At 42.9% G+C, this 26944-nt stretch overlaps 2 protein-coding genes across 4 annotated transcripts; one reads left to right on the forward strand and one right to left on the reverse strand.

Annotated features, from left to right (window-relative positions):
• The first annotated feature begins 77 nt into the window (after positions 1-77).
• LOC115196074 (acyl-CoA-binding protein) lies at positions 78-12708 on the forward strand. Its single transcript, XM_029756594.1, has 4 exons — positions 78-189; positions 806-923; positions 11906-11968; positions 12070-12708. The coding sequence occupies exons 1-4, from the start codon at positions 181-183 to the stop codon at positions 12141-12143; spliced, it is 264 nt and encodes an 87-aa protein (XP_029612454.1). The 5' UTR covers positions 78-180; the 3' UTR covers positions 12144-12708.
• On the reverse strand, positions 12580-26743 carry LOC115196071 (secretin receptor). Of its 3 annotated transcripts, none has more exons than XM_029756591.1 (13): positions 25967-26743; positions 23701-23800; positions 22821-22916; positions 21693-21790; positions 21415-21524; positions 21086-21218; positions 19713-19866; positions 19483-19543; positions 19313-19382; positions 13951-14042; positions 13658-13698; positions 13438-13479; positions 12580-13286 (listed from the first exon to the last, which is right to left on the reverse strand). In XM_029756591.1, exons 1-13 carry the CDS (start codon positions 26030-26032, stop codon positions 13096-13098), a joined length of 1254 nt encoding a protein of 417 aa, XP_029612451.1. In that variant the 5' UTR covers positions 26033-26743; the 3' UTR covers positions 12580-13095. The 3 variants fall into 3 exon arrangements, with proteins under 3 accessions (XP_029612451.1, XP_029612450.1, XP_029612452.1); XM_029756590.1 differs by having other exon boundaries at positions 13560-13698; XM_029756592.1 differs by lacking the exons at positions 12580-13286; positions 13438-13479; positions 13658-13698; positions 13951-14042 and adding an exon at positions 16878-17041.
• Positions 26744-26944: the final 201 nt, after the last annotated feature.

Below are 26944 nucleotides of genomic sequence, written 5' to 3' on the forward strand. Positions count from 1 at the left end.
ACACATGCTGTCCTCTTGTGGTAGCTATAGGCTATTGCATTTGTCACCTCCCTATTTCTTCCGCATTTCCAATGGAATTTGAGATGTCACCACCTACTCAAAGGTGAAAGTTAAGACGGAATCGCGGAAGTGAGCATTTTCACATGCAAGGAGTAGCTGGGTCTTTTTCTGGGGAACAACATGTCTATGGTAAGCAGAAATGTAGTTATTTTTTATTTTATTTGGGCAGTATCTAACTCAAAGTCATCTGTCAAAATGTTACTGATACCTTCCAGGTGTTAATACTTGAATCTACTGTGCATTTCTTTTTAGAAGTTATTTTGTTGCAGTTTATCTGTTATGAAGCTACTGCATTTAGCTTAGTGTAGATATTAATTTTCACTGTGTGGCACATAGGATTGACTTTGTCATAGTGAGATGTTTTTTTGTGCTAAGGTACTCATCCTATTTTCAGTCGGATACAAATATTGTTAACACATGGCACAATGTGATGTGCAAGTATTTTCTTTGGCATAAGCTAAGTTATTATATACATATTGTCTGTATATATGGATTTTTGTATATTGTTTTTACCTTCTGGGTACCAGAAGTCCTCACAAGGATTGTAAAACAAGGAAAATTTGAACAAGTGGGGACATTTTGTTGGTCCCCACAAAAAAAAAAGAAATGCTATGTTAGGTTTAGGGTTTGGGGTTAGGGTTATGGTTAGGTTTAGAGGAAATAGGATTTTGGATGGGAATCAATTCTTTGGTCTCCACAAAGATAGCAATACAAAACAATTTATTCTTTTTATTTTTTTCTAAAGGCTGAATTTGAAAAGGCTGCCGATGAGGTGAGGAGGCTGACGGTACAACCTAGCTACGCTGAACTAGCAGTAGTATATGGTTTGTACAAGCAGGCGACACTTGGCAACGTCAACACAAGTGAGTCATTCTGTTCAACCTGTTCTACAGGCTGCACCTCAAATCCAAATCCCTGATATTTGCCTAATCTTTCTGGTACCACTTTAAGCATCAAGATATAATTACATAAAGTGCATTCGGAAATTATTCAGACCCCTTGACTTTTTACACATTTTGTTACTTTAGCCTTATTTTAAAATGGATTAAATAAAACATTTTCCGTATTCATCGACCTGGCTAAGGCTTTCGACTCTGTCAATCACAACATTCTTATTGGCAGACTCAACAGCCTTGGTTTCTCAAGTGATTGCCTCGCTTGGTTCACCAACTACTTCTCCGATAGAGTTCAGTATGTCAAATTGGAGGGTCTGTTGTCCGGACCTCTGGCAGTCTCTATGGGGGTGTCACAGGGTTCAATTCTCAGGCCGACTCTCTTCTCTGTATACATCAATGATGTCGCTCTCACTGCTGGTGATTCTTTGATTCACCTCTACGCAGATGACACCATTCTGTATACCTCTGGCCCTTTGTTGGACACATACAACTCTCCTTCTGTGGCCTCCAACTGCTCTTAAATGCAAGTAAAACTAAATGCATGCTCTTCAACCGATCGCTGCCCGCCCGTCCAGCATCACTACTCTGGACGGTTCTGACTTAGAATATGTGGACAACTACAAATACCTAGGTGTCTGGTTAGACTGTAAACTCTCCTTCCAGACTCACATTAAACATCTCCAATCCAAAATTAAATCTAGAATCGGCTTCCTATTTCGCAACAAAGCATCCTCCACTCATGCTGCCAAACATACCCTCGTAAAACTGACCATCCTACCGATCCTCGACTTCGGCGATGTCATTTACAAAATAGCCTCCAACACTACTCAACAGATTGGATGCAGTCTATCACAGTGCCATCCGTTCTGTCACCAAAGCCTCATATACTACCCACCACTGCGACCTGTATGCTCTTGTTGGCTGGCCCTCGCTTCATACTCGTCGCCAAACCCACTGGCTCCAGGTCATCTACAATTCTCTGCTAGGTAAAGCCCCACCTTATCTCAGCTCACTGGTCACAATAGCAGCACCCACCTGTAACACGCGCTCCAATAGGTATATCTCACTGGTCACCCCCAAAGCCAATTCTTCCTTTGGCCGCCTCTCCTTCCAGTTCTCTGCTGCCAATGACTGGAACAAACTGCAAAAATCTCTGAAGCTGGAGACTCTTACCTCCCTCACTAGCTTTAAGCACCAGCTGTCAGAGCAGCTCACAGATCACTGCACCCGTACATAGCTCATCTGTAAATAGCCCATCCAATCTACCTCATTCCCATACTGTATCTATTTATTTATCTTGCTCCTTTGCACCCCAGTATCTCAACTTGCACATTCATCTTTGCACATCCTACCATTCCTGTGTTTAATTGCTATATTGTAATTACTTTGCTAACATGGCCTATTTATTGCCTTACCTCTCTTATCCTACCTCATTTGCACATGCTGTATATAGATTTTTCTACTGTATTATTGATTGTATGTTTGTTTATTCCATGTGTTACTCTGTGTTGTTGTATGTGTCGAACTGCTTTGCTTTATCTTGGCCAGGTCGCAGTTGCAAATGAGAACTTGTTCTCAACTAGCCTACCTGGTTAAATAAAGGTGAAATATATATATATATATTTTTTATCAATCTACACACACTACCCCATAATGACAAAGCGAAAACAGGTTTTTATAAATTGTTGCAAATGTATAAAAAAAAAATAACCCCAGATATTTACATAAGTATTCAGACCCTTTCATCCTCTGTGGGGACAAACCCGACTCAATCGTTCCGCCCTCATCTTCCGGACTTGTCTCCGTGCTGTTTGTTGCTACTTTGCTATCTGCCAAAATGTTCGGTTTTTACTTTTAATACATTTACCAATTTTTCCTCGCTCATCTTTTTCACCCCGGACGCTTTATCTGGATATGGTTCTACAGGACCTCCACCAGCCGAAAAAGCAAAGTAGTTAAATTAACACTGCCGTCTAATTGCAGTCGCTGTACTCATAATATACAGGAGAACTATCGCCTTACGGTGAGGATAGCCGTCTTGCAAGCACACCTTCAGATGCAGTCGTTAGGCAAGGGCAATTTAAGTGTAGGAAAGGATGAACAGCATCTGTGCCTCCAGTTAAGTACAGATAGTAGTATAAATCCCCCGCACAGTCCCCGCATCCAGACAATTTTCTCAAGGCTTCTGGAAAGAAATGCTGTCGGCATGCTCAACCGGTGTCGCTCAGAAACTTTCAACCGCTTGTCCCCATTTAAGCAACGCATCTGAGGCCGAGCCTTCTCAGGTCTCTCCTCCACCCGTTACAGGGTCTGAGCCGCCGATGCCTCCCACCATTAGCTGATAAATTGAAAACCCTAGTCATTGGCGACCACATTACCTGCAATATTAGATTTAAGATGAATCATCCAGCGATCATACGCTGTTTACCAGGGGGCAGGGCTACCAACATAAAGGCTAATATGAAGATGGTGCTGGCTAAGGCTCAAACTGGCGGGTGTAGAGATTATAGGGATTTTGTTATCCACGTCGGCACCAACGATGTTAGCATGAAACAGTCAGAGGTCACCAAGAGTAACATAGCTTGTAAATCAGCTAGAAAGATGTCGGCATCGAGTAATTGTCTCTGGCCCCCTCCCATTTAGCGGGAGTGACGAGCTCTACAGCAGTCTCTCACAACTCAATCGCTGGTTGAAAACTGTTTTCTGCCCCTCCCAAAAGATAGAATTTGTAGATAACTGGCCCTCTTTCTGGGACTCACCCACAAACAGGTCCAAGCCTGGCCTGCTGAGGAGTGACAGACTCCATCCTAGCTGGAGGGGTGCTCTCATCTTATCCCTCAACTTAGACAGGTCTCTAACTCCTCTAGCTCCACAATGAGTTGGGTACAGGCAGCCAGCTTAGTGGAGTCGGCCTCTAGCACAGTCAGTGTAGTCAGCTCAGCTATCCCCAGTAAGACCGTGCCTGTGCCTCGACCTAGGTTGAGCAAAACAAAACATGGCGGTGTTCACCTTAGCAATCTCACTGGAATAAAGACCTCCATTCCTGTCATTATCTAAAGAGATTGTGAGATCTCACATCTCAAAATAGGGCAACTTAATGTTAGATCCCTCACTTCCAAGGCAGTCAGTCAATGAGCTAATCACTGATCATAATCTTGATGTCATTGGCCTGACTGAAACATGGCTTAAGCCTGATGAGTTTACTGTTTTAAATGAGGCCTCTCCTCCTGGTTACACAAGTGACTATATCCCCTGCTCATCCCTCAAAGGTAACATTTATGAGAGCAAATTTCAATTCACAACAACAACAAAAATGACGCCGTTTTCATCTTTTGAGCGTCTAGTCATGAAATCTATGCAGCCTACTCAATCACTTTTTATAGCTACTGTTTACAGGCCTCCTGGGCCGTATACAGCATTCCTCACTGAGGTCCCTGAATTCCTATCGGACCTTGTAGTCATGGCAGATAATATTCTAATTTTTGGTGACTTTAATATTCACGTGGAAAAGTCCACAGACCCAGTCCAAAAGGCTTTCGGAGCCATCATCGACTCAGTGGATTTTGTCCAACATGTCTCCGGACCTACTCATTGCCACAGTCATACTCTGGATCTAGTTTTGTCCCGTGGGTAAATATTGTTGATCGAAATGTTTTTCCTCATAATCCTGGACTATCGGACCACCATTTTATTACGTTTGCAATCGCAACAAATAATCTGCTCAGACCCCAACCAAGGATCATCAAAAGCTGTGATATAAATTCTCGGACAACGCAAAGATTCCTAGATGCCCTTCGATTCCCTCCACCTACCCAAGGTTTACAAAAATCGGTTAACCACCTAACTGAAGATCTTAATTTAACCTTGCTTAATACCCTAGATGCAGTCTAGGGTAACAACAAAAAACATTTGTCACAAGAAATTTGCTCCCTTGTATACAGAAAATACCCAAGCCCTGAAGCAAGGTTCCAGAAAGTTGAAATGGAAATGGCGCTCCACCAAACTGGAAGTCTTCCAACTAGCTTGGAAAGACCATACCGTGCAATATCAAAGAGCCCTCACTGCTGCTCGATCATGCTATGTTTCCAACCTAATTGAGGAGAATAAGAACAATCCCCCCCAAAAAATGTGATACTGTTGCAAAGCTAACTAAAAAGCAACATTCAACAAGAGAGGATAGCTTTCACTTCAGCAGTGATAAATTCATGAACTTCTTCGATGAAAAGATCATGATCATTAGAAAGCAAATTACGGACTCCACTTTGAATCTGCGTATTTCTCCAAAGCTCAGTTGTCCTGAGTTTGCACAGAACTGCCAGGACCAAGGATCAATGGAGACAATAGGCATGGACTCTAAACCTTCCATCTGCCTACTGGACCCTATTCCAACTAAACACTGAAAGAGCTACTTCCTGTGCTTGGCCCTCCTATGTTGAACATAATAAATGGCTCCCTATCAACTGGATGTGTACCAAACTCACTAAAAGTGACTGAAATAAAGCTTTTCTTGAAAAAGCCAAACCTTGACCCAGAATATGTAAATAACGATCTGCCTATATCGAATCTCCCATTCCTCCAAAAGCATGTTTGGGAAAAAGCTGTTGCACAGCAACTCACTGCCTTCCTGAAGAAAAATGATGTATACGAATTGCTTCAGTCTGGTTTTAGACCCCATCATAGCACTGAGACTGCACTCGTGAAGGTGGTAAATTACCTTTTTTAATAGTGTTAGACCAAAGCACTGCATCTGTCCTCATGCTCCTAGACTTTAGTGCTGCTTTTGACACCATTGATCACCAGATTCTTTTGGAGAGATTAGAAACCCTAATTGGTCTACACGGACAAGTTCTTGCCTGGTTTGGATCTTATCTGTCGGAAAGATATCAGTTTGTCTCTGTGGATGGTTTGTCCTCTGACAAATCAATTGTAAGTTTCAGGGTTCCTCAAGGTAAAATTTTAGGATCACTATTGTTTTCACTATATATTTGACCTCTTGGTTGTGTCTTTCAGAAACACAATGTCAACTTTCACTGCTATGTGGACGACACACAGCTGTCCATTTTGATGAAACATGGTGAATCCCCAAAATTGCCTACCCTGGAAGCCTGTTTCAGACATAAGGAAGTGGAGGGTGGGATATTTTGTACTTTTAATTCAGACCAAACAGATGCTAGTTCTAGATCCCAAGAAATAGATCTGCTGTTGGATCTGACAATTATTCTTGAAGGTTGTAAAGTCGTCACAAATAAAACTGTGAAGGACCTCGGCATTACTCTGGATCTCTCTTTTGACGAACATATCAATAATATTTCAAGGACAGCTTTTTTTCTATCTCCGTAACATTGCAAAAATCTAACTTTTTGTCCAAAACTGATGGAGAAAAGCTAATCCATGCTTTTGTCACTTCTAGATTATTCTACTGCCAATACTCTACTCTCCGGCTACCTGGATAAAGCACTAAATAAACTTCAGTTAGTTCTAAACACGGCTGCTAGAATCCTGATTAGAAACCAAAAATGCGATCATATTACTCCAGTGTTAGCCTCTCTACATTGGCTTCCTGTTAAGGCTAGGTTTGATTTCAAGGTTTTACTGCTAACCTACAAAGCATTTCATGGGCTTGCTCCTACCTATCTCTCCGATTTGGTCTTGCCATACATACGTACGCTACGGTCACAAGACACTGGCCTCCTTATTGTCCCTAGAATTTCTAAGCAAACAGCTGGAGGCAGGGCTTTCTCCTATAGAGCTCCATTTTTTGGAATGATCTGCTTATTAATGTGAGAGACGCATTCTCTGTCTCGACCTTGAAGTCCTTACTGAAGACTCATGTCTTCAGTAGGTCCTATGATTGAGTTTAGTCTGGCCCAGGGGTGTGAAGGTGAACGGCAAGGCACTGGATCGAGCCCTTGCTGTTTCTGACTGGCCGGCTCCCCCCTTCTCCACTGGGATTCTCTGCCTCTGACCCTATTGCTATTCCATGCTGTCCCTAGGAGGGGTGCGTCACTTGAGTGGGTTGAGTCACAGACGTGATCTTCCGGTCCGGTTTTGCGCCCCCCTCGGGCTCGTGCGGTGGAGGAGATCTTCGTGGGCTATACTCAGCCTTGTCTCAGGGTAGTAAGTTGGTGGTCTGTTGATATTCCTCTAGTGGTGTGGGGGCTGTGCTTTATCAAAGGGAGTGGGGTTATATCCTGCCTGGTTGACCCGGTCCGGGGATATCGTTGGACGGGGCCACAGTGTTCCCCGACCCACCCCTGTCTCAGTCTCCATTATCTATGCTGCAATAGTCTATGTGCCGGTGGGCTAGGATCAGTCTGTTATATCTGGTGTAATTCTCCTGTTTTATCTGGTGTCCTGTGTGACTTTAAGTATGCTCTCTCTAATTCTCTCTCTCGCCCTCTCTCCCCTCCTGGAGGACCTGAGCCCTAGGATCTTACCTCAGGACTACCTGTCCTGATGACTCCTGGCTGTCCCCAGTTCACCTGGTCATTCTGCGGCTCAAGTTTCAACTATTCTGCCTGTGGCTATGGAACTCTGACCTGTTCACCGGACGTGCTACCTTGTCCCGTAACTGCTGTTTTCGACCCTCTCTCTACCGCATCTGCTGTCTCGACCTCTGAGTGCTTGACAATGAAAAGCCAACTGACATTTACTCCTGAGGTACTGACCTACAACTAATGTGATTATTATTTGACCCTGCTGGTCATCTATGAACATCTTGAAGAACAATCTGGCCTTAAATGGCCGTGTACACTTAGAATCTCCACCCGGCACAGCCAGTAGAGGACCCCCCCCCCCCCCCCCCAGAGCCTAGGTTTCTTCCTAGGTTCCTTCTTTTTATGGAGTTTTTCCTTGCCACCGTGCTTCTGCATTGCTTGCTGTTTGGGATTTTAGGCTGGGTTTCTGTATAGCACTTTGTGACATCTGCTAATGAAAAAAGGGCTTTATAAATGCATTTGATTGTTATGAGACTTGAAATTGAGCTCAGGTGTATCCTGTTTCCATTGATAATCCTTGAGATTTTCCTACAACCGTATTGGGGTCCACCTGTGGTAAATTCAATTGATTGAACATGATTTGGAAAGGCACACACCTGTCTATGTAATGACCCACAGTTGACAGTGCATGTCAGGGCAAAAACCAAGGCATGAGTTTGAAGGATTTGTCCGTAGCGCACCGAGACAGGATTTTGACGAAGCACAGGTCTGGAGAAGGGTACCAAAAAAACTATGCAGCATTGAAGGTCCAGAACACAGTGGCCTATATCATTCTTAAATGGAAGAAGTTTGGAACCACCAAGACTCTTCCAAGAGCTGGCCGCCCAGCCAAACTGAGCAATCTGGGGAGAAGGGCCTTGGTCAGGGAGGTGACCAAGAACTCGATGGTCACTCTGAATGAGCTCCAGAGTTCCTCTCTGGAGATTGGGCAACCATCTCTGCAGCACTCCACCAATCAGGTCTTTATGGTAGAGTGGCCAGATGGAAGCCACTTCTCAGTAAAAGGCACATGACAGCCCGCTTGGAGTTTACCAAAAGGCACCTAAAGGACACAGACCATGAGAAACAAGATTCTCTGTTATGATGAAACCAAGATTGAACTCCTTGGCCTGAATGCCAAGCGTCACATCTGGAGGAAACCTGACAGCATTTCTACGGTGAAGTATGGTGGTGGCAGCATCATACTGTGGGGATGTTTTTCAGCGTTAAGGACTGGGAGACTAGTCACGATCGAGGGAAAGATAAACGGAGCAAAGTGCAGAGATCCTTTCTCCCGAGTGCTCAGGACCTCAGACTGGGGCGAAGGTTCACCTTCCAACAGAACAAAGACTCTAAGCACACAGCCAAGACAACGCAGGAGTGGCTTCGGAAAGTCTCTGAATGTCCTTGAGTGGCCCATCCAAGCCCCGACTTGAACCTAACATCTCTGGAGAGACCTGAAAATAGCTGTGCAGCAACACTCCCCATCCAACCTGACAGAGCTTGAGAGGATCTGCAGAGAAGAATGGCAGAAACTCCCTAAATACAGGTGTGCCATCTTGTAGCGTCATACCCAAGAAGACTTGAAGCTGTAATCACTGCCAAAGATGCTTCAACAAAGTACTGAGTAAAGGGTCTGAATACTTATGTAAATGTAATATTTCCGGGTTTTTTTTATATACATTTGAAAGAATTTCTAAACCTGATTTTGCTTCGTCATTCGTGCTGTGTGTAGATTGTTGAGGAAAAGCAACAATTGAATCCATTTAAGAATACGTCTGTAATGTAACAAAATGTAAAGGGTTCTGAATACTTTCCGAATACACTGTACTTACAATTCTTATAAGTATGGCCAGGAGTTTTGGGGCACTTTGAGGCACTATGCTTTTACCGATATTTCCAGCATTGTCCACTAGTGCTGCTGCAGGTAGGAAATGTTCTGCAATTGACACAGGCTGTCTCCACTTAATCAATCTATGTCTGGTTGGCGCGGGGATCGCTTAAGCCAAGGGAGGTGTAGCTCTGTGAATCTTAATCGCACAAAGCCTATTATTTGGCAGGGAATACTATTTGTACTCCTCACTGTACGCTCTTGGCGTAACGGTTCATGTGTTGGCTTGACATTCACAGGTTCAAGTCTCGGTTGGGGCTACCCCCGAAGTTTGCTACAACGTATAGCACTTTTATGGTTGGTTTCATTGACTCTCCCTTAAACTGCCCCTAATTGACAACTTTGGAGTCCGTTGGGGAGGATCAGTTTGAGCAAAGTGAGGTTTAGAGTCACTGATCTACAAACAGCATTCCCTGCCAAATAATAGATTTTGTGCGATTTAAGATCAGCAGAGCTACGCATCCCCTGGCTTAGGCAATGCCCCTGCCAAACACACACATATGGATAATTGGAGACAGCTTGTGTCAATTATAGAATATTTCCTAGGATTTCCTACCTGCAGCAGAGCTAGTGGATGATGCAGTAAATACCAATAAAAGTAGTGCCTCATTGCCCCAAAACCTCTGACTCTACTTATAAGCAGGTATCAGCCTTTTAAAGTGTCTTATTACAAGGCTTCTAATTATGTCTCGATGTACATTTCTCAAGAGTTACGAAATGTATTGACATATCAATTGTTTAGCTGCCTTTTTGTCTGTGAGTAAACAGGTTTAAAACCATTCAGGGATTGACATGAAGGGTTGTCCTATTTCCTGCGGCAAGTGACCTGAACAGTTGCACCAGTTGAGCATGCTGAGGTTGCCCCATTGGGCAGGTTATTTAAGACTTGAAAACAACCAAATTGCAAAGAATTCCTGTAAGCCTGAAACTGATCTTTGTGAAAGACAGACAATGGCAGTCGGGCAAGTTGAGCCTGCTCTGAGAATATATTTACTATGTGGCACTTCTGCATGTAAATATACTGAAGAAAAAAAATGCTACATGTAAAGTGTTGGTCCCATGTTTCATGAGCAGAAATAAAAGATCCCGCAAAAATGCACAAAAAGCTTACTTCTCCCAAATGTTGGGCACAAATTTGTTTACATCCCTGTTAGTGAGCATTTCTCCTTTGCCCAGATAATCCATCCACCTGACAGGTGTGGCATATCAAGAAGCTGATTAAACAGCATGATCGTTGCATAGGTGCACCTTGTGCTGGGGACAAAAGACCACTCTAGAATGTGCAGTTTTGTCCCTCAAGTTTTTACTGAATGTGCAATTGGCATGATGACTGCAGGAATGTACACCAGAGATGTTGCCAGAGAATTTAATCTTCATTTCTCTATCATAAGCCGTCTCCAATGTCGTTTTAGAGAATTTGGCAGTACTTCCAACTGGCCTAACAACCGCATACCACGTGTAACCACGCCAGCCCAGGACCTCCACATCTTGCTTCTTCACAAGCAGGATGGTCTGAGACAAGCCACCCGGACAGCTGATGAACCTGGGTTTGCACAACCAAAGTATTTCTGCACAAACTGTTAGAAACCATCTCAGGGAAGCTCATCTGTGTGCCAGTCGTCCTCACCAGGGTCTTGACCCGACTGTAGTTTGACGTCGTAACCGACTTTAGTAGGCAAATGCTCACCTTCGAGGGAGACTGGAGAAGTGTGCTCTTCACGTATGAATCCCGGTTTCAACTGTACCGGGCAGATGGCAGACAGCATTTGTGGGTGAGCGATTTGCTGATGTCAACATTGTGAATAGAGTTTATGGTATGGGCAGGCATAAGCTATGGACAACGAACACAATTGTATTTTATCGATGGCAATTTGAATGCAGATATACCGTGACGATATCCTGAGCCCCATTGTCATGCCATTTGTCCGCCGTCATCGCCTCATGTTTCATCATAATAATGCACGGCCCCATGTCGCAAGGATCTGTACACAATTCCTGGAAGCTGAAAATGCCCCAGTTCTTCCATGGCCTGCATACTCACCAGACACGTCACCCATTGAGCATGTTTGGGAAGCTCTGAATGGATGTGTACGACATAATACAGCAACTTCGCACAGCCATTGAAGGCAAGTCGGACAACATTCCACAAATAACTGCCTGATCAACTCCATGGGAAGATGTGTCGGGCTGCATGAGGCAAATGGTGGTCACACCAGATACTGACTGGTTTTCTGATCCACGCCCCTACTTTTTCTTTTAAGGTATCTGTAACCAACAGATGCATATCTGTATTCCCAGTCATGTGAAATCCATAGATTAGGGCCTAATGAATTTCTTTTCAATTTAATGATTTTCTTACATGAACTATAAGTCAGTAAATTCTTAAATTGTTGCTTTTTACATTTTTATTCAGTACATCTTATTTTTACATTAACAATCAAGTGATCATAATCTTCGGGTAACCAAAAAAGACTCCCGGCTTGTCCGATGGGCAAGTGTCTTTCAGACTGCCAATACCTGCCAGTTAAAGCAATATTTTTGGTTGTAAGAGTAACTTTAAGATGTATGCGTTGTGTCCACAGAGCGTCCGGGAATATTTGACTTCCAAGGAAAATCTAAATGGGATGGTTGGAAAGCACAGGAAGGTAAGTGTTTTGGACAATGTATTATTCTGCTTTTGCACTCTCTCTGTTTTGAATGTAACACAAATCTTCAATGTGTCCTGTTTCTATTTTCAATCCAATAGGAAAGTCCAAAGAAGATGCCATAAAAGAATATATTACCTTTGTGGAAGAAATGAAAGCAAAGTACCCAATGTAGATGTTATCTTAAGGACATTAGTGTGCATTTTTCTTAGAAGAACCATTTTATAATTAAGCAATAAGGCCCACGGGGGTGTGGTATATGGCCTCCACTTTGCGTTGTGCCTAAGAACATTCCTTAGCCATGGTATATTGGCCATATACCACAAATCCCAGAGGTCCATTATTGCTATTATAAACTGGTTACCAATGTAATTAGAACAGTAAAAATAAATGTTTCGTCATACCCGTGGTATAAGGTCTGATATACCATGGCTGTCAGCCAATCAGCATTCAGGACTCGAACCACCCAGTTTATAATAAGTTACAATGAACAAGAAGACGAGGGACCAAATCTGACATTTACATGGGTAAAGTGTCAAGAGACAACCAAGATCACAGTTTTAGACCACTCACCAGCAATTTGTTGTTATCCTGTTGAAAAAGTGCAGCCCTTGATCTTAGTATTTATTTCAGAAAATGTCAAATTTTTGGAAAATACAGTACATTGGTGTTAAAGAACAGTAAATTATGTTTCTTAAAAGGTCTGTCTTCAAAGTATAATAAAAAGTGAGAATTTTCAATCATGTTGATAAATTCTCTGGACAAAAGGCTGGTCATAACCAGACCTCTTTCCAGGATTTCTCTTTCACATGTTGATGATGAAGATCTGAGTCCTACTTCCGCTTTTTGAATATGTTCCTATTTCTTAGGATTTCCACTGAACCCAAATGTCTTAGATCTTCAGGCCTAGTCCACTGTCCATAGTCCTAGAAATGTTGCTTGAGCTTGAGGGAATGGCACAAAATCACAGTACAGTGCTGTTTCCCATGCCATGTCCAAGTCTTCAAGAGTGGCCAAGTGATTCTGTGGACCATTCCTCAAGTTCAAGAAAGTTTCAGAACTTAAGTTAATTTGATGTCTTGAGAGAGTCATCAATATAAGCGTTTTTAACCGGTATGTCTAGGAGATCACCAGTGATTTGGTGGGTTGAGAGGGGGTTCAAAGGTCATGCCAGGCTGGCCGGTCCGGAACAGGGAAGCAAGGAGACCTGGGTAAGGGGAGAGACGCTTTGGCTCATGGAACCATGCTGTCTGGGCTCCCCGTGTAGATGCTGCTTCAGCCTCCACCTGCGCCATCTCCGCTGTACCTCGTACTGTACCTGTGTGTGGAGGTTTGGAGGGGATGGGGATGGAGATAGTGTATAATCGAGCACTAGTTAATCAGGGCTGCTGCATAATATTAGCAATAGCACATTTATACCACTTATTTCAACTTACATAATAGTTTTGAGAAATGGGACAAAAACCTACCTCCCCATTTAGAAAACAGTAAAGAACAGCAACTCCAAAGCCCTGGAAAGGAAGAAAGGGGAATTTAGACATCAAATAGTATTCCCGCAAAGTAAAAAAAGAAAAGTCAAAGTCAAAATTACCTGTGTTGACGCAAGAGCCAGCTCAACAAAGGTCCATATTTTGTAAGTTAAACCACTGACTTTGATGGGTAAGAAGGCAAAGAGGATGTAATACAAACCAAAGAGGGTCACCAAAAGAAAAGTCGATTTGGTAAGTCTCCTGAAAATATCCAAGGAAAATATGCAATTTTACAATACACAAAAGACACGAATCAATACTGTACACATGTTTTGAGAGATTCCATTAGTTTGCCGTTGTGCTGGTCTTTCAGGTTTGACAAGGCAACGCTTACAGAAAGTTAGCACAGGTACTGTAACACTCGTAAGCATTTAAGTTATTGTTTTAGCCTGCAGAATAAACATCCTTGAAATCCTTTGGTATTAGTACAGTATGGTCATGTTGACAACTCACTTGTATTGGCTGAATTCATTTCCATGCATGTCTGGCATCCGCAGTTTCCCCACCAGAATTCTTATGATACTCAGAAAAAATACCAAATTAATCTGCAATGAAATGGCAACGAATGATTACCATAGGGAGTGAAACTAATATTTACATGATCAGTTACATACAATTTGTTTTTTATGTCACCTACACCGGATACAATGGGTGGAGACTAACAGTAAAAATGCTTGCTTACGAGCCTTTTCCAACAATGCAGTAAAAAATATATATAAAAAATACAAGAATGAAGCTACAGTGCATTTGGAAAGTATTCAGAACCCTTGACTTTTTCTTTTACGTTACAGCCTTACAAAAATTGATTAAATAGATTGTTTCCCCCCCTCATCAATCACCCCATAATGACAAAGCAAAAACAGGTTTTTAGAAATGTTTACAAATGTATAAAAAAATTCACTGATCACATTTACGTAAGTATTCAGACCCTTTACTCAGTACTTTGAGGCACCTTTGGCAGTGATTACAGCCTTGAGTCTTCTAGGGTATGACGCTACAAGCTTGGCACACCTATATTTGGGGAGTTTCTCCCATTCTTCTCTGCAGATACTCCTGCGTTGTCTTGGCTGTGTGATTAAGGTTGTTGTCCTGTTGGATGGTGAACCTTCGCCAATGTCTGAAGTCCTGAGCGCTCTGGAGCAGGTTTTCATCAAGGATGTCTCTGTACTTTGCTTCATTCATCTTTCCCTCGATCCTGACTAGTCTTCCAGTCGCTGACGCTGAAAACATCCCCACAGCATGATGCTGCCACCACCATGCTTCACCGTAGGAATGGCACCAGGTTTCCTCCAGACGTGACACTTGGCATTCAGGCCAAAGAGTTCAATCTTGTTTCCCATGGTCTGAGAGTCTTTAGGTGCCTTTTGGCAAACACCAAGCGGACTGTCATGTGCTTAGGAGTGGCTTCCGTCTGGCCACTCTACCATAAAGGCCTGCTTGGTGGTGTGCTGCAGAGATGGTTGTCCTTCTGGAAGGTTCTCCCATCTCCACAGAGGAATTCTAGAGCTCTGTCAGAGTGACCAACGGGTTCTTGGCCATCTCCCTGAGCAAGGCCCTTTTCCCCTGATTGCTCAGTTCGACCCTGCGGCCAGCTCTAGGAAGTCTTGGTGGTTCCAAACTTCTTCCATTTCAGAATGATGGAGGCCACTGTGTTCTTAGGGACCTTCAATGCCGCAGAAACTTGTTTGTACCCTTCCCCAGATTTGTGCCTCGACACAACCCTGTCTCGGAGCTCTACGGACAATTCCTTCGACCTCATTGTGTGTAGATTGATGAGAAAAATGTATTTAATCTATTTTAGAATAAGGCTGAAATGTGGAAAAAGTCAAGGTGTCTGAATAATTTCCGAATGCACTGTAGCAGGGAGTACCAGATCAATGTGCAGGGGTATGAGGCACAGCAGGGTAAAGTGATTAGGCATCAGGATACATAATAAATAAAGCACAGAGTAGCAGCATATGAGGGTGTATGTTTTTTCTTGTGTACAAAACATTAAGAACTCCTGCTCTTTCCATGACAGACCGACCAGGTGAAAGCTATAATCCCTTATTCATGTCACTTGTTAAATCCACTCCAATCAGTGTAGATGAAGGGGAGGAGACAATGGATTGTGTGTGTGCTATTCAGAGGGTGAATGGGCAAGACAAAAGATTTAGGTGCCTTTGAATGGGGAGTGGTAGTAGGTGCCAGGTGCACCGGTTTGAATGTGTCAAGAAATGCAAGCTGCAGGGTTTTTCATGCTCAACAGTTTCCTTTGTGTATCAAGAACACTCCACCACTCAAAGGACATCCAGCTAACTTGACACAACTGTGGGAAGCATTGGAGTCAACGTGGGCCAGCATCCCTGTGGAACGCTTTTGACACCTTGTAGTCCATGCCCACTGGAAAGGAGGACCCAGAGTTACCTCTGCTTCAGAGGGTAAGTTCATTAGAGTTAGCTTCACCTCAGATTGCAGCCCAAATACATGCTTGACAGATTTCAAGTAACAGATACATCTCAACATCAACTGTTCAGAGGAGACTGCATAAATCAGGCCTTCATGGTTGAATTGCTGCAAAGAAACCATTACTAAAGGACACCAATAAGAAGAGACTTGCTTGGGTCAAGAAACACAAGTAATGGACATCAGACCGGTGGAAATCTGTCCGTTGGTCTGATGAGTCCAAACTTGAGGTTTTTGTTTCCAACTGCCGTGTCTTTGTGAGACGCAGAGTAGCAGAGTAGGTGAACAGATTATCTCTGCATGTGTGGTTCCCACCATGAAGCATAGAGGAGGTGGTGTGATGGTGCTTTGCTGGTGACACTGTCAGTGATTTATTTAGAATTCAAGTCACACTTAACCAGCATGGCTACCACAGCATTCTTCAGTGATACGCCGCTCATCTGGTTTGCGCTTAGTGGGACTGTCATTTGTTTTTCAACAGGACAATAACCCAACACACCTCCAAGCTGTGTAAGGGCTATTTGACCAAGGAGAGTGATGGAGTGCTTCATCAGATGACCTGGCCTCCACAATCACCCAAACTCAATCCAATTGAGATGGTTTGAGATGAGTTGGACGACAGAGTAAAGAAAAAGCAGCCAACAAGTGCTCAGCATATGTGGGAACTCCTTTCTAGACTGTTGGAAAAGCATTCCAGGTGAAGCTGGTTGAGAGAATGCCAAGAGTGTGCAAAGCTGTCATCAAGGCAAAGGGTGGTTACTTTGAAGAATCTAAAATATATTTTGATTTGTTTAACATTTTTTTGGTTACTACATGTGTGTTTTCATAGTTTTGATGTCCTCACTATTATTCTACAATACAGAAAATAGTAAAAAATAAAGAAAAACTAAATGAGTAAACACAGAAAATAGTAAAAATAAAGAACAACTGAATGAGTCAGTGCAAGATAGGGTCAATGCAAATAGTGAATTAAATGGTTACCCGGGCTATTTATGGCTATTTAGCAGTCTTATGGCTTGGGGTAGAAGCTGTCTCGGAGCCTGTCGGAGAGATGATGCTCCGGTACCACTTGCCGGACTGTAGTAGAGTGAACAGTGAACTTTGGTGGGTGTCTTTAGCAATTTTTCGGGCCTCCCTCTGACACTGCCTGATATGGAGGTCCTGGGGCCGGTGTTGTGCCAAAAATCTCCCCCCTGACAGAACCCCCCCCCTTCTAATTTCCTTAATTTTGTGGTTAGAGACAAATACTTTCTGTGGCACACATAAGAGTCAAATACTTTCTATAGAACAAACTTCACGTCAGGATAGGCAACCAAAATGAATAATGAATGTATGTGTGTTATATTAAACATAGAGGAACCGAAATGAATAATGAATGTATGTGTGTTATATTAAACATAGAGGAACCGAAATGAATAATGAATGTATGTGTGTTATATTAAACATAGATGAGGGAATAAAATGTTGGCAAGCAATAAACATTTCAGAACAGCTATGGCTGAATTATTATCCTTACACTTTCAAAAACACTAGTCGAATAAGACATGGGAGAGATGACGAATTTTGGCGAAGAGATTTATTTATAGACTAATACAAATCAGTAGCGGATTTAGGTACGGACGAAATGAGCAGACGCCCAGGGTGGCATCTTGCCGTGCGGGCGCTGGAGGGGGGTTCGCCCAGGGCGCCATACAAGCTACAACCGCCTCATACACTTGAATCAAATAGCCAAAACGAAAACTGCAGACAAAAATGCTTTCTGCTACTAAGATCAGTGAAATGTAGTCTAAACTGACAACGGAGTACAGAGCAGAACTCTCAACTAGCAAGCAAGTCGCAGCAATGAAGAACGCGAAGGTGGGGAGAATTCTGGAAGGGGGAGATTTTCTGTGTCGGTGGCAGTGGCGCAAGAAATCGTTCATGGTTACAAAAGTATCCATTCGTCAGAAGACAAGGGTTTAGCTGTCCTAAAGCTAAGTACATTTCCAAGAAGAAATCCTAAAACATTATTTTCAAGAATATCATTTCTTCTTAACTTTTTTACAAGAAGAAATCCTAAAACATTATTTTCAAGATCAAGAATCCCATTTCTTCTAAACTTTTTTTATTAGGAAGAAACATAGGGAAAACATGTACATTTCCAATAACTTTGAGGAATAGCAACTTTGCTTAACTTTCTTCATATAGTTAAGGAAAAAATGGCAGTTAAGAAGAAATCTCTTAAGGTTTTGTGAATCCGGCCCATGGATGGCAGGGAGCTCGGTCCCAGTATAATAGTAAGCCTTCCGCGCCACCCGCTGTAGCGCTTTGCTGTCGGGGGCGTTGAATTTTCCATTCCAAGCGGTCATGCACCCAGTCAAAATGCTCTCTGGTGCAGCTGTAGAACTTTTTGACGATCCGAGGGCCCATGCCAAATCTTTTCGGCCCAAGGGGTAAGAGACATTGTTGTGCTCTCTTCACGACTGTGTGGATGTGTGTTTACACCATGTTAAATTCTTAATGATGTGGACGCCAAGGAACTTGAAACACTCAACCTGCTCCACTACAGCTCCGTCATTGTGGATTGGGATATGCTCTCCCCTCTCTCCTGCAGTCCACGCTCAGCTCCTTGGTCTTACTGACGTTGAGGGAGAGGGTGTTGTCCTGGCACCACACTGCCAAGTCTCTTACCTCCTCCTTGTAGGCTGTCTCATCACCATCGGTGATCAGGCCTACCACCGTTGTCGTCAGCAAACTTGATAGTGTTGGAGTTGTGGGTGAACTAAGCACACACCCCTGTAGGGCCCCCGTGTTGAGGGTCAGCATGGCGGAGGTGTTGCTGCCTACCCTCACCATCTGGGGCCGGCCTGTCAGGAAGTCCAGGATCCAGGTTCAGTCCAATGGTCCCGAGTTTGGAGGGGAATATGGTGTTGAACGCCGAGCTGTAGTTTATGAACAGCAATCTCACATAGTTATTTCCTCTCTTGTCCAGGTGGGAAAGGGCAGTGTGAAATGCAATTGAGAGCATAATCTGTGGATCTGTTGGGGCAGTATGCTAATTGGAGTGGTTCCAGGTTGTTTGGGATGATGGTGTTGATGTGTGACATGACCAGCCTTCCAACGCACTTCATAATTACAGATGTGACGTGCTACAAGGTGATAGTTATTTAGGCAGTTTACCTTGGAGTTCCTGGGAACAGGTACAATGGTGGTCAGTTTGAAACATGTTAGGATTATAATCTGGGACAAGGAGAGGATGAAAATGTCTGTGAAGACACTTGCCAGCTGGTCTGTGCATGCTCTGAGAATGCGCCCTGGTATTCCGTCTTGAACAATCTTGAACAATGCATTGGCCTAATCATTAGTTATAAACAGCGATTGATGCACTCACGATTATGAAGAGCAGGACTGGTAATCTGAGAATCCACCAAACCCAGTCATGTACCCTTGTCTCCCAGCAGCTTGAGGAGAAAGGGAAACATATTCATGTATGTGAACTATGATGATGCAATTGTCATCTGTTTAAAATAGTCTATGACATCCCATTAATCTGTATCTTACCCTTCATCCTCATAGAAGTATTTTGCCAAGCCCCAGGATACAATGACAATCATTGGCAAACCTATGTAGAAAAACAAAAATGGTTTAGTTAAATCCAATCCCTCTCATTTCAGTTAATAGTTCACTATCAAGTCTGTCTCTTAACAGATCGAAATGACTTGACATTGCTAGATGACAATGACATGGTATCAGTAGTGTTGTTGTAATGAAGAGTGGACAGGGGTCCGTACCCCAGCCCAGGATGATGTACCACCAAAGGTGTTTCTTCTTGGAGAAGAAGGAGAGGCTGACCAGGGTGTGGAGGTAGTGTCCCTCCACCAGCAGCCAGCTGTAGTTAGCCATGATGCAGTAGTTGGAGAACATCACCACAAACTTACACACCACCTACAGGATATGATGAGAAAAGATATGTACACTACATGACCAAAAATATGTGGATACCTGCTAGTCAAACATCTTATTCCAAAATCATGGGCATTAATATGGAGTTGCACCCCCCCATTAGTGAGGTCGGGCACTGATGTTGGGCGATTAGGCCAGGCTCGCAGTCAGCGTTCCAATTTATCCCAAAGGTGTTCAATGGGGTTGAGGTCAGAGATCTGTGCAGGGCAGTCAAGTTCTTCCACACCGATCTCGACAAACCATTTATGTATGGTCCTCACTTGTGCATGGGGGAATTGTCATGCTGAAACAGGAAAGGGCCTTCCCCAAACTGTTGCCACAAAGTTGGAAGTACAGAATCGTCTATAATGTCATTGTATGCTGTAGCGTTAAGATTCCGTTCACTGGAACTAAGGGGCCATGAAAAACAGCCCCAGACCATTATTCCTCCTCTATCAAACTTTACAGTTTGCACTATGCATTGGGGCATGTAGCGTTCTCCTGGCATCCGCCAAACCCAGATTCATCCGTCGGACTGCCAGATGGTGAAGCGTGATTCATCACTCCAGAGAACACGTTTCCATTGCTCCAGAGTCTAATGGCGGGGGTCTTTACACCACTCCAGTCGACGCTTGGCATTGCGCATGTCAATAGCCGAGCAGTCGCCTGCTCTGCCATTGAAACCCATTTCATGAAGCTCCCGACGAACAGTTGTTGTGCTGACGCTGCTTCCAGAGGCAGTTTGGAACTCGGTAGTGATGGTTGCAACCGAGGACAGACAATTTTTACAGTTGACCGGGGCAGCTCTAGCAGGGCAGAAATTTGACGAACTGACTTGTTGGAAAGGTGGCATCCTATGACGGTGCCTCGTTGAAAGTCACAGACTTCTTCAGTAAGGCTATTCTACTGCCAATGTTTGTCTATGGAGATTCCATGGCTGCGTGCTCGATTTTATACACCTGTAAGCAACGGGTGTGGCTGAAATAGCCGAATCCACTCATTTGAAGGGTTGTCCACATACTTTTGTGTGCATATAGGATGGGTATTTTAGTATGTCCATATCATGTTGAAAGATGAACAGCCTTTATCAAAACAAATATTTTCAATAGTTACAAAAGTGAGATATTCCACTTTCACACACTAAATGACTAATTTCTCTATCAATGTGTTCATCCATTCACACATGCATTGACAGTCACCACAAAGTACAGTAGATACGTACTGGGTAGTCGTCACAGTGGTAGAAGTCTTCATCGGTGAAGAGCACAGAGTCTTTGATGAAGATGAAGGTAGCACGCAGGATGAAGGAAACGAAGAGTTGGATGTGGATGTAGTTTCTGGTGCAGTGCAGTTTCCTAGACAACAGGAGAAGTGTAAAAGCAGTTTGAAATGTCCTCCCTGACCAACATGCTTTTGTAGTATGTTTAATCCCCCACTGAGACCCAATATGAAGATACGCATGTTGATGACAGCGTAGTTTATTGGGTACCCAAATGGATTATCATATTTCTTATCGTAACAGTTTCTTAGACTTGATTCTCTGTTTCTCACCTAAAGAGACAGAGGATGGTGATGGCGATGGTGAGAGAGATTAGAGAGAGAGCGTAGCCTGCGGTGTACATGGTCTTCACGTAGGGGAAGTACATGTGGGAATCATGTGACTGGGAGGAAAAAGAGGCCTGGGGTAAGAATTGTTTTACATAAATTGTCCATGTATTTTTAAATCAATGCTCAACACTTATTTGGCTTTCCCTTATTTTTAAGTAATTGTCCTGAATCAAAGACAAAACCAGTAAAGTAGCACATACTATAAGTACACATGTACCCACCTCTCCAAGTAAGTGTAAGGTTTCGTTGAAACATGCATGCTCGTAAGGAGGGAATGGGTCCGTCCAGCCTGTGTCTGTGCAGTTCCGGTACACTTTACCTGGAAATTCATACAGCCTCATCAAGACTTACTTACTGTACTGTTCAAATAACCTAATTATGGCCAGCAAAATAGTCGGCATCAGAGTAAAAAACCTTGACCATAGAACAGACCAAAGATTTTCTAAGACCTACATAGTACGCAGTTTCAATCTCTCAGGTATTTTAGTGCAGGCAGTAGTTATTGCAGGCTTCATTTGTGTTATGTAAGGTTGTCATAAACCACTTCGTGATGCCGCTGTTTCCACAAGCAGACCTTTTATGAACTCTATACTACTCCTCTGTCCTTTTAGTCGATCGCCTGTATGAGCATCAATCGACAGTTTATGGTAGAAAGACAAACATTTTTGTATTGAATGGAAACAAATGATCTTGGTGGTGGATCATTAACTAACTAACACACATAACAGCCAGGGGTGGGGGTCAAACACAAATAACAGCCAGGGGTGGGTTGGGGGTCTAACACACATAACAGCCAGGGGTGGGGGTCTAACACACATAACAGCCAGGGGTGGGTTGGGGGGTCTAACACACATAACAGCCAGGGGTGGGTTGGGGGGTCTAACACACATAACATCCAGGGGTGGGGTGGGGGTCTAACACACATAACAGCCAGGGGTGGGTTGGGGGTCTAACACACATAACATCCAGGGGTGGGTTGGGGGGTCTAACACACATAACAGCCAGGGGTGGGTTGGGGGGTCTAACACACATAACAGCCAGGGGTGGGTTGGGGGGTCTAACACACATAACAGCCAGGGGTGGGTTGGGGGGTCTAACACACATAACAGCCAGGGGTGGGTTGGGGTCTAACACACATAACAGCCAGGGGTGGGTTGGGGTCTAACACACATAACAGCCAGGGGTGGGTTGGGGGGTCTAACACACAACAGCCAGGGGTGGGTTGGGGGTCTAACACACATAACAGCCAGGGGTGGGTTGGGGGGGTCTAACACACATAACAGCCAGGAATGGGGTGGGGGTCTAACACACACATCGTAACAGCCAGGAATGGGGTGGGGGTTTCTCACCTTCTGATTTGAAAAAATTGGGACAGTTCTGTGATGCAGTTTCCCCTACAAAAGCAGGAGACCAGCAATTCAAGTGGTCCCACATACCCTGGCAGTCTGAATAAGAAAAACAAATCAGGTACTGTTTTCTTTTATCTCTCAAATTATAATCAAAGTGTGTAAATCATTTTTTTTTTTAATTTTGGGGGGCTATCTATACATGTGTTTGGTGGTTTGTTGTCATGCATTATAAGGCAAACAGTACAACGGCAGTCCTTGTTTGGTCATTGTGAATTATTTACATTTTAGTCATTTATACTCTCTTATCCAGAGTGACTTACAAGAGCAATTGGGGTTAAGTGCCTTGCTCAAGGGCACATCAACAGATTTTTCACCTAGTCGGCTCGGGGATTCGAACCAGGAAACTTTTCGGTTACTGGCCCAATGCTCTTAGGCATAGTCGCCCATAGTCCAGTAATAACAAGAGGAACAAGACAAACAGTTCTGATAATCTGATGAACTGTTCTCACCAACGTGACAGTAATGTTGAACTCAAAGTGGGTAAGTAACTACAACGATAATACTGTATGTGGAGATGTAACCTACTCTATACTGCCACTAGAGGGAAACCTAGTCCACTGTCAAACTGGCCTGGTTCCCATTGATGCGCTGATGTGTGGCGCTGTTTCAGATTTTGATACCTGTGGGACTGGAAATGATTTTACTCTTATGTTGCATGCATATCATATAATGTCATTAAATGAACAAATTCTAAGAACATTGACTATCATGGAATAGAGAAGGAACATGTTAACCTATATTTGTTTAGCTTAGGAAAATATGACAAACCACGCTGGGTATGAATTTCTAAGGGGGAAAAATACAAACGGTCTCATCTCACCTGGTTGGGGAGTTTTGGACACATTATGCAGTCCCAACTCATGAAGGCACCGCTCCTCCTCTCTAATAAGAATGATGTACGGCTCACAGTCTGCTTGAACCTTTCATAGTTAAAAAGAAAAAGAATGAGTGCATGTGTCATCTCCCCATAGCCTACAGTGCCTTCGGAAGGTATTCACACCCCTTGACCTTTTCCACATTTTGTTGTTAGACTGTATTTAGAATGGATTAAATTGAGTTTTTTGGTCACTGGAATTAAGAGGTATTATGTATTTTTTTGTTGTTTTACGTTTACAAATTAATAAAAAGCTGAAATGTCTTGAGTCAATAAGTATTCAACCCCTTTGTTATGGCAAGCCTAAATGAGTTCAGGAGTAAACATTTGTTAACAAGTCGCATAATAAGTTGCATGTTGATTTATTTTTTTATGACTACCTCATCTCTGTACCCCACACATACAATTATCTGTAAGGTGCCCCAACTCGTCAATTTCAAACACAGATTCAACCACAAAGACCATGGAGATTTTCCAATGCCTCGCAAAGAAGGGCACCTATTGGTAGATGGGTAAAAATGTTAAAAAGCAGATATTGAATATCCTTTTGAGCATTGCGAAGTTAATTACACTTTGGATGGCGTATCAATACACCCAGTGACTACAAATATACGGGCGTCCTTCCAAACTCAGTTGCTGGAGAGGAAGGAAACCACTCAGGGATTTCGCCATGAGGCCAATGATGACTTTAAAACAGTTTGAGTTTAATAGCTGTGATAGGAGAAAACTGAGGATGGATCAACATTGCAGTTACTCCACAATACTAACTTAATTGACAGAGTGAAAAAAGGGAAGCCTGTACAGAACAAAAATATTCCAAAACATGCATCCTGTTTGCAACATGGCACTAAAGTAATACTGCAAAGAATTTTGCAAACAATGTACTTTTTGTCCTGAATACAAAGTGTTATATTTGGGAGAAATTCAACACAACACATGGAGAGTACCACTCCATATTTTCAAGCATAGTGGTGGCTGCATCATGTTATGGGTATGCTTGTAATCGTTGGAATGGGCACAGGCAAAATCCTAGAAGAAAACCTGGTAATGTCTGCTTTCCACCAGACACTGGGAGATTAATTCACCTTTCAGCAGGACAATGACAAAAAACACAAGGCCACATCTACACTGGAGTGTTCCTGAGTTGCCAAGTTACAGTTTTGATTTAAATCTGCTTTAAAACCTATGGCAAGATCTGGTTGTCTAGCACTGATCAACAACCTATTTGACAGAGTTTGAAGAATTCTGAAAAGAATAATGTGCAAATGTTACACAATCCTGCTGTGGAAAACTCTTAGAGAGACATACCCAGATAAGACTCACTGCTGTAGTCTCCACTAAATGTGAAAATAATATACACTGAGTATACCAAACATTAGGAACACCTTCCTAATATATATATATATATATATATATATATATATATATATATATATATATATATATATATATATATATATACACATATATTTTTACAAAGTTTTAGATTTTTCCCCCACTTTTATATTAAATTATTGTGTAGTTCGTTGACAATTTAAAAATGGTTTATCCCACTTTGTAACAACACAATTTGGAAAAGGTTAAGTGTGAATATTTTCTGAAGGCACTGAGTGCACAAAACATAAAAATAAGTATTCCTTAGTTTCTAATTTTCTCGAAATCTAAAAACATAACCTTCAACCTAGATTCTCTTTCCATTACATAGTAGACTGCCCAGGTATAAGCTATGATCTATTATTGATGTCACCTGTTAAATCCACTTCAACTCAGTATAGATAAAGGTGAGGAGACAGGTTAAAGAATGATTGTGAAGCCTTGAGACATGGATTGTGATATGTGTCAATTCAAATGTGAATGGGAAAGACAAAATATTTAAGTGCCTTTGAACAGGGTATGGTAGTAGTTTGAGTGTGTCAAGAACTGCAACACTGCTGGGTTTTTCCACGTTCAACAGTGTCCCGTGTATATTAAGAACATCCAGCTAACTTGATACAATTGTGGGAAGCATTGGATTCAACATGGGCCAGCATCCCTTTGGAACGCTTTTGACACCTTATAGTCCATGTCCCGACGACCTGAGGCTGTTCTGAGGGCAAAAGGGGCTGCAACTCAGTATTATGAAGGTGTTCCTAATGTTTCGTACACTCAGTGTATATGTATGTACCTTTGCCAAACATGCCCAGCTTTTTCAAACACGCGTGTGCATTCTTACCTTCAAGTACATGCCCAGTAGGATTCCAATAATTCCAATGTGCATTTTGTCAGTCACAAGCATCATTTACCAAAAAAATGTAACCTAATTATAGACTTGAATAAACTGTAAACTGACTTTCGGTACTAAAAGTCTGAAATAGTCGTCCTATTCAAAGCAGCAAGTCATCAATCAGCATCCACTGGCTTTGTCCAAACCAACCGCATGTGTTCTGTTTGTGCGGTTATTACACCTAACGTTTTTATAATATACTAGTACCAAAGACAATACAGTATGAAGATAGGCAGAAACTGCTTCTCCAATAGAAATCCCCGAAAACGCTTGTAGGCGAAGTCATGGTGATGTTGGCTCGCTAAACTCATGCGCAGAAATACGTAATCGGGTTTAACGGTCTCACGCTGTACTGCGCATGTGCATGCCGTCATATCAAAAGCACTCCTTCGATATAACGTTGTTTTCACTTTCACGAGGTTGTAGTAATACCATGTTCAACTGCTTAAAACATTGACTCGAATCTAGGTTGTGCCTTTAGATAAATTAACGACTAAAGAATAATGTTTTGCTTCTCTCATTCACTTCTCAAACCCCCAAACCCGGTTTTGTATGCTGGGTCTATTTTGCAAGCGTTCCCAGAAGTCTGGCGATGTTGCGCCTCTGGGCTTAGAAACTCTTTGCTAGTACTAACCACGTCCCACCGAAGCATTACTATGGCGACGAGAGTGTTTGTTGGCTGTTCTGTCGGTGAAACAACAGGTACGTGCCGTTTTCAACCCTGAAAAGCACCGACATCATGCAACGAATAAAAAAGTGTGTTGTTTATGAGCTACCAAATCGAACCTAAAAAAAAATCTGTTTACAGGCTAATATATCCAGAAAGTCGCACGGTTGTCATGTTCCTCTTGGCTAGCTGCTCCTCTCTGTTGTGCTAGCTTCCACTCTCTTGCTAACCCGTCCCTAGCTAGTTTGTTTACTTTCCAG

Source organism: Salmo trutta, chromosome 6 (assembly GCF_901001165.1).
Source record: "Salmo trutta chromosome 6, fSalTru1.1, whole genome shotgun sequence".
NCBI classification, from domain to species: domain Eukaryota; kingdom Metazoa; phylum Chordata; class Actinopteri; order Salmoniformes; family Salmonidae; genus Salmo; species Salmo trutta.

Excerpts from the sequence above, each read along its gene's own strand:
- LOC115196074 (XM_029756594.1), top strand. Across the intron at positions 924-11,905 it reads ACTTGGCAACGTCAACACAA|AGCGTCCGGGAATATTTGAC; the intron begins GTGAGTCATTCT and ends TTGTGTCCACAG. Across the intron at positions 11,969-12,069 it reads TGGTTGGAAAGCACAGGAAG|GAAAGTCCAAAGAAGATGCC; the intron begins GTAAGTGTTTTG and ends TCAATCCAATAG.
- LOC115196071 (XM_029756590.1), bottom strand. The coding sequence starts at position 26,032 with ATGATGCTTGTGACTGACAAAATGCACATTGGAATTATTGGAATCCTA. Across the intron at positions 19,867-21,085 it reads ACCACTGTGACGACTACCCA|GTGGTGTGTAAGTTTGTGGT; the intron begins GTACGTATCTAC and ends CATATCCTGTAG. Across the intron at positions 19,544-19,712 it reads GTACATCATCCTGGGCTGGG|GTTTGCCAATGATTGTCATT; the intron begins GTACGGACCCCT and ends TTTTCTACATAG.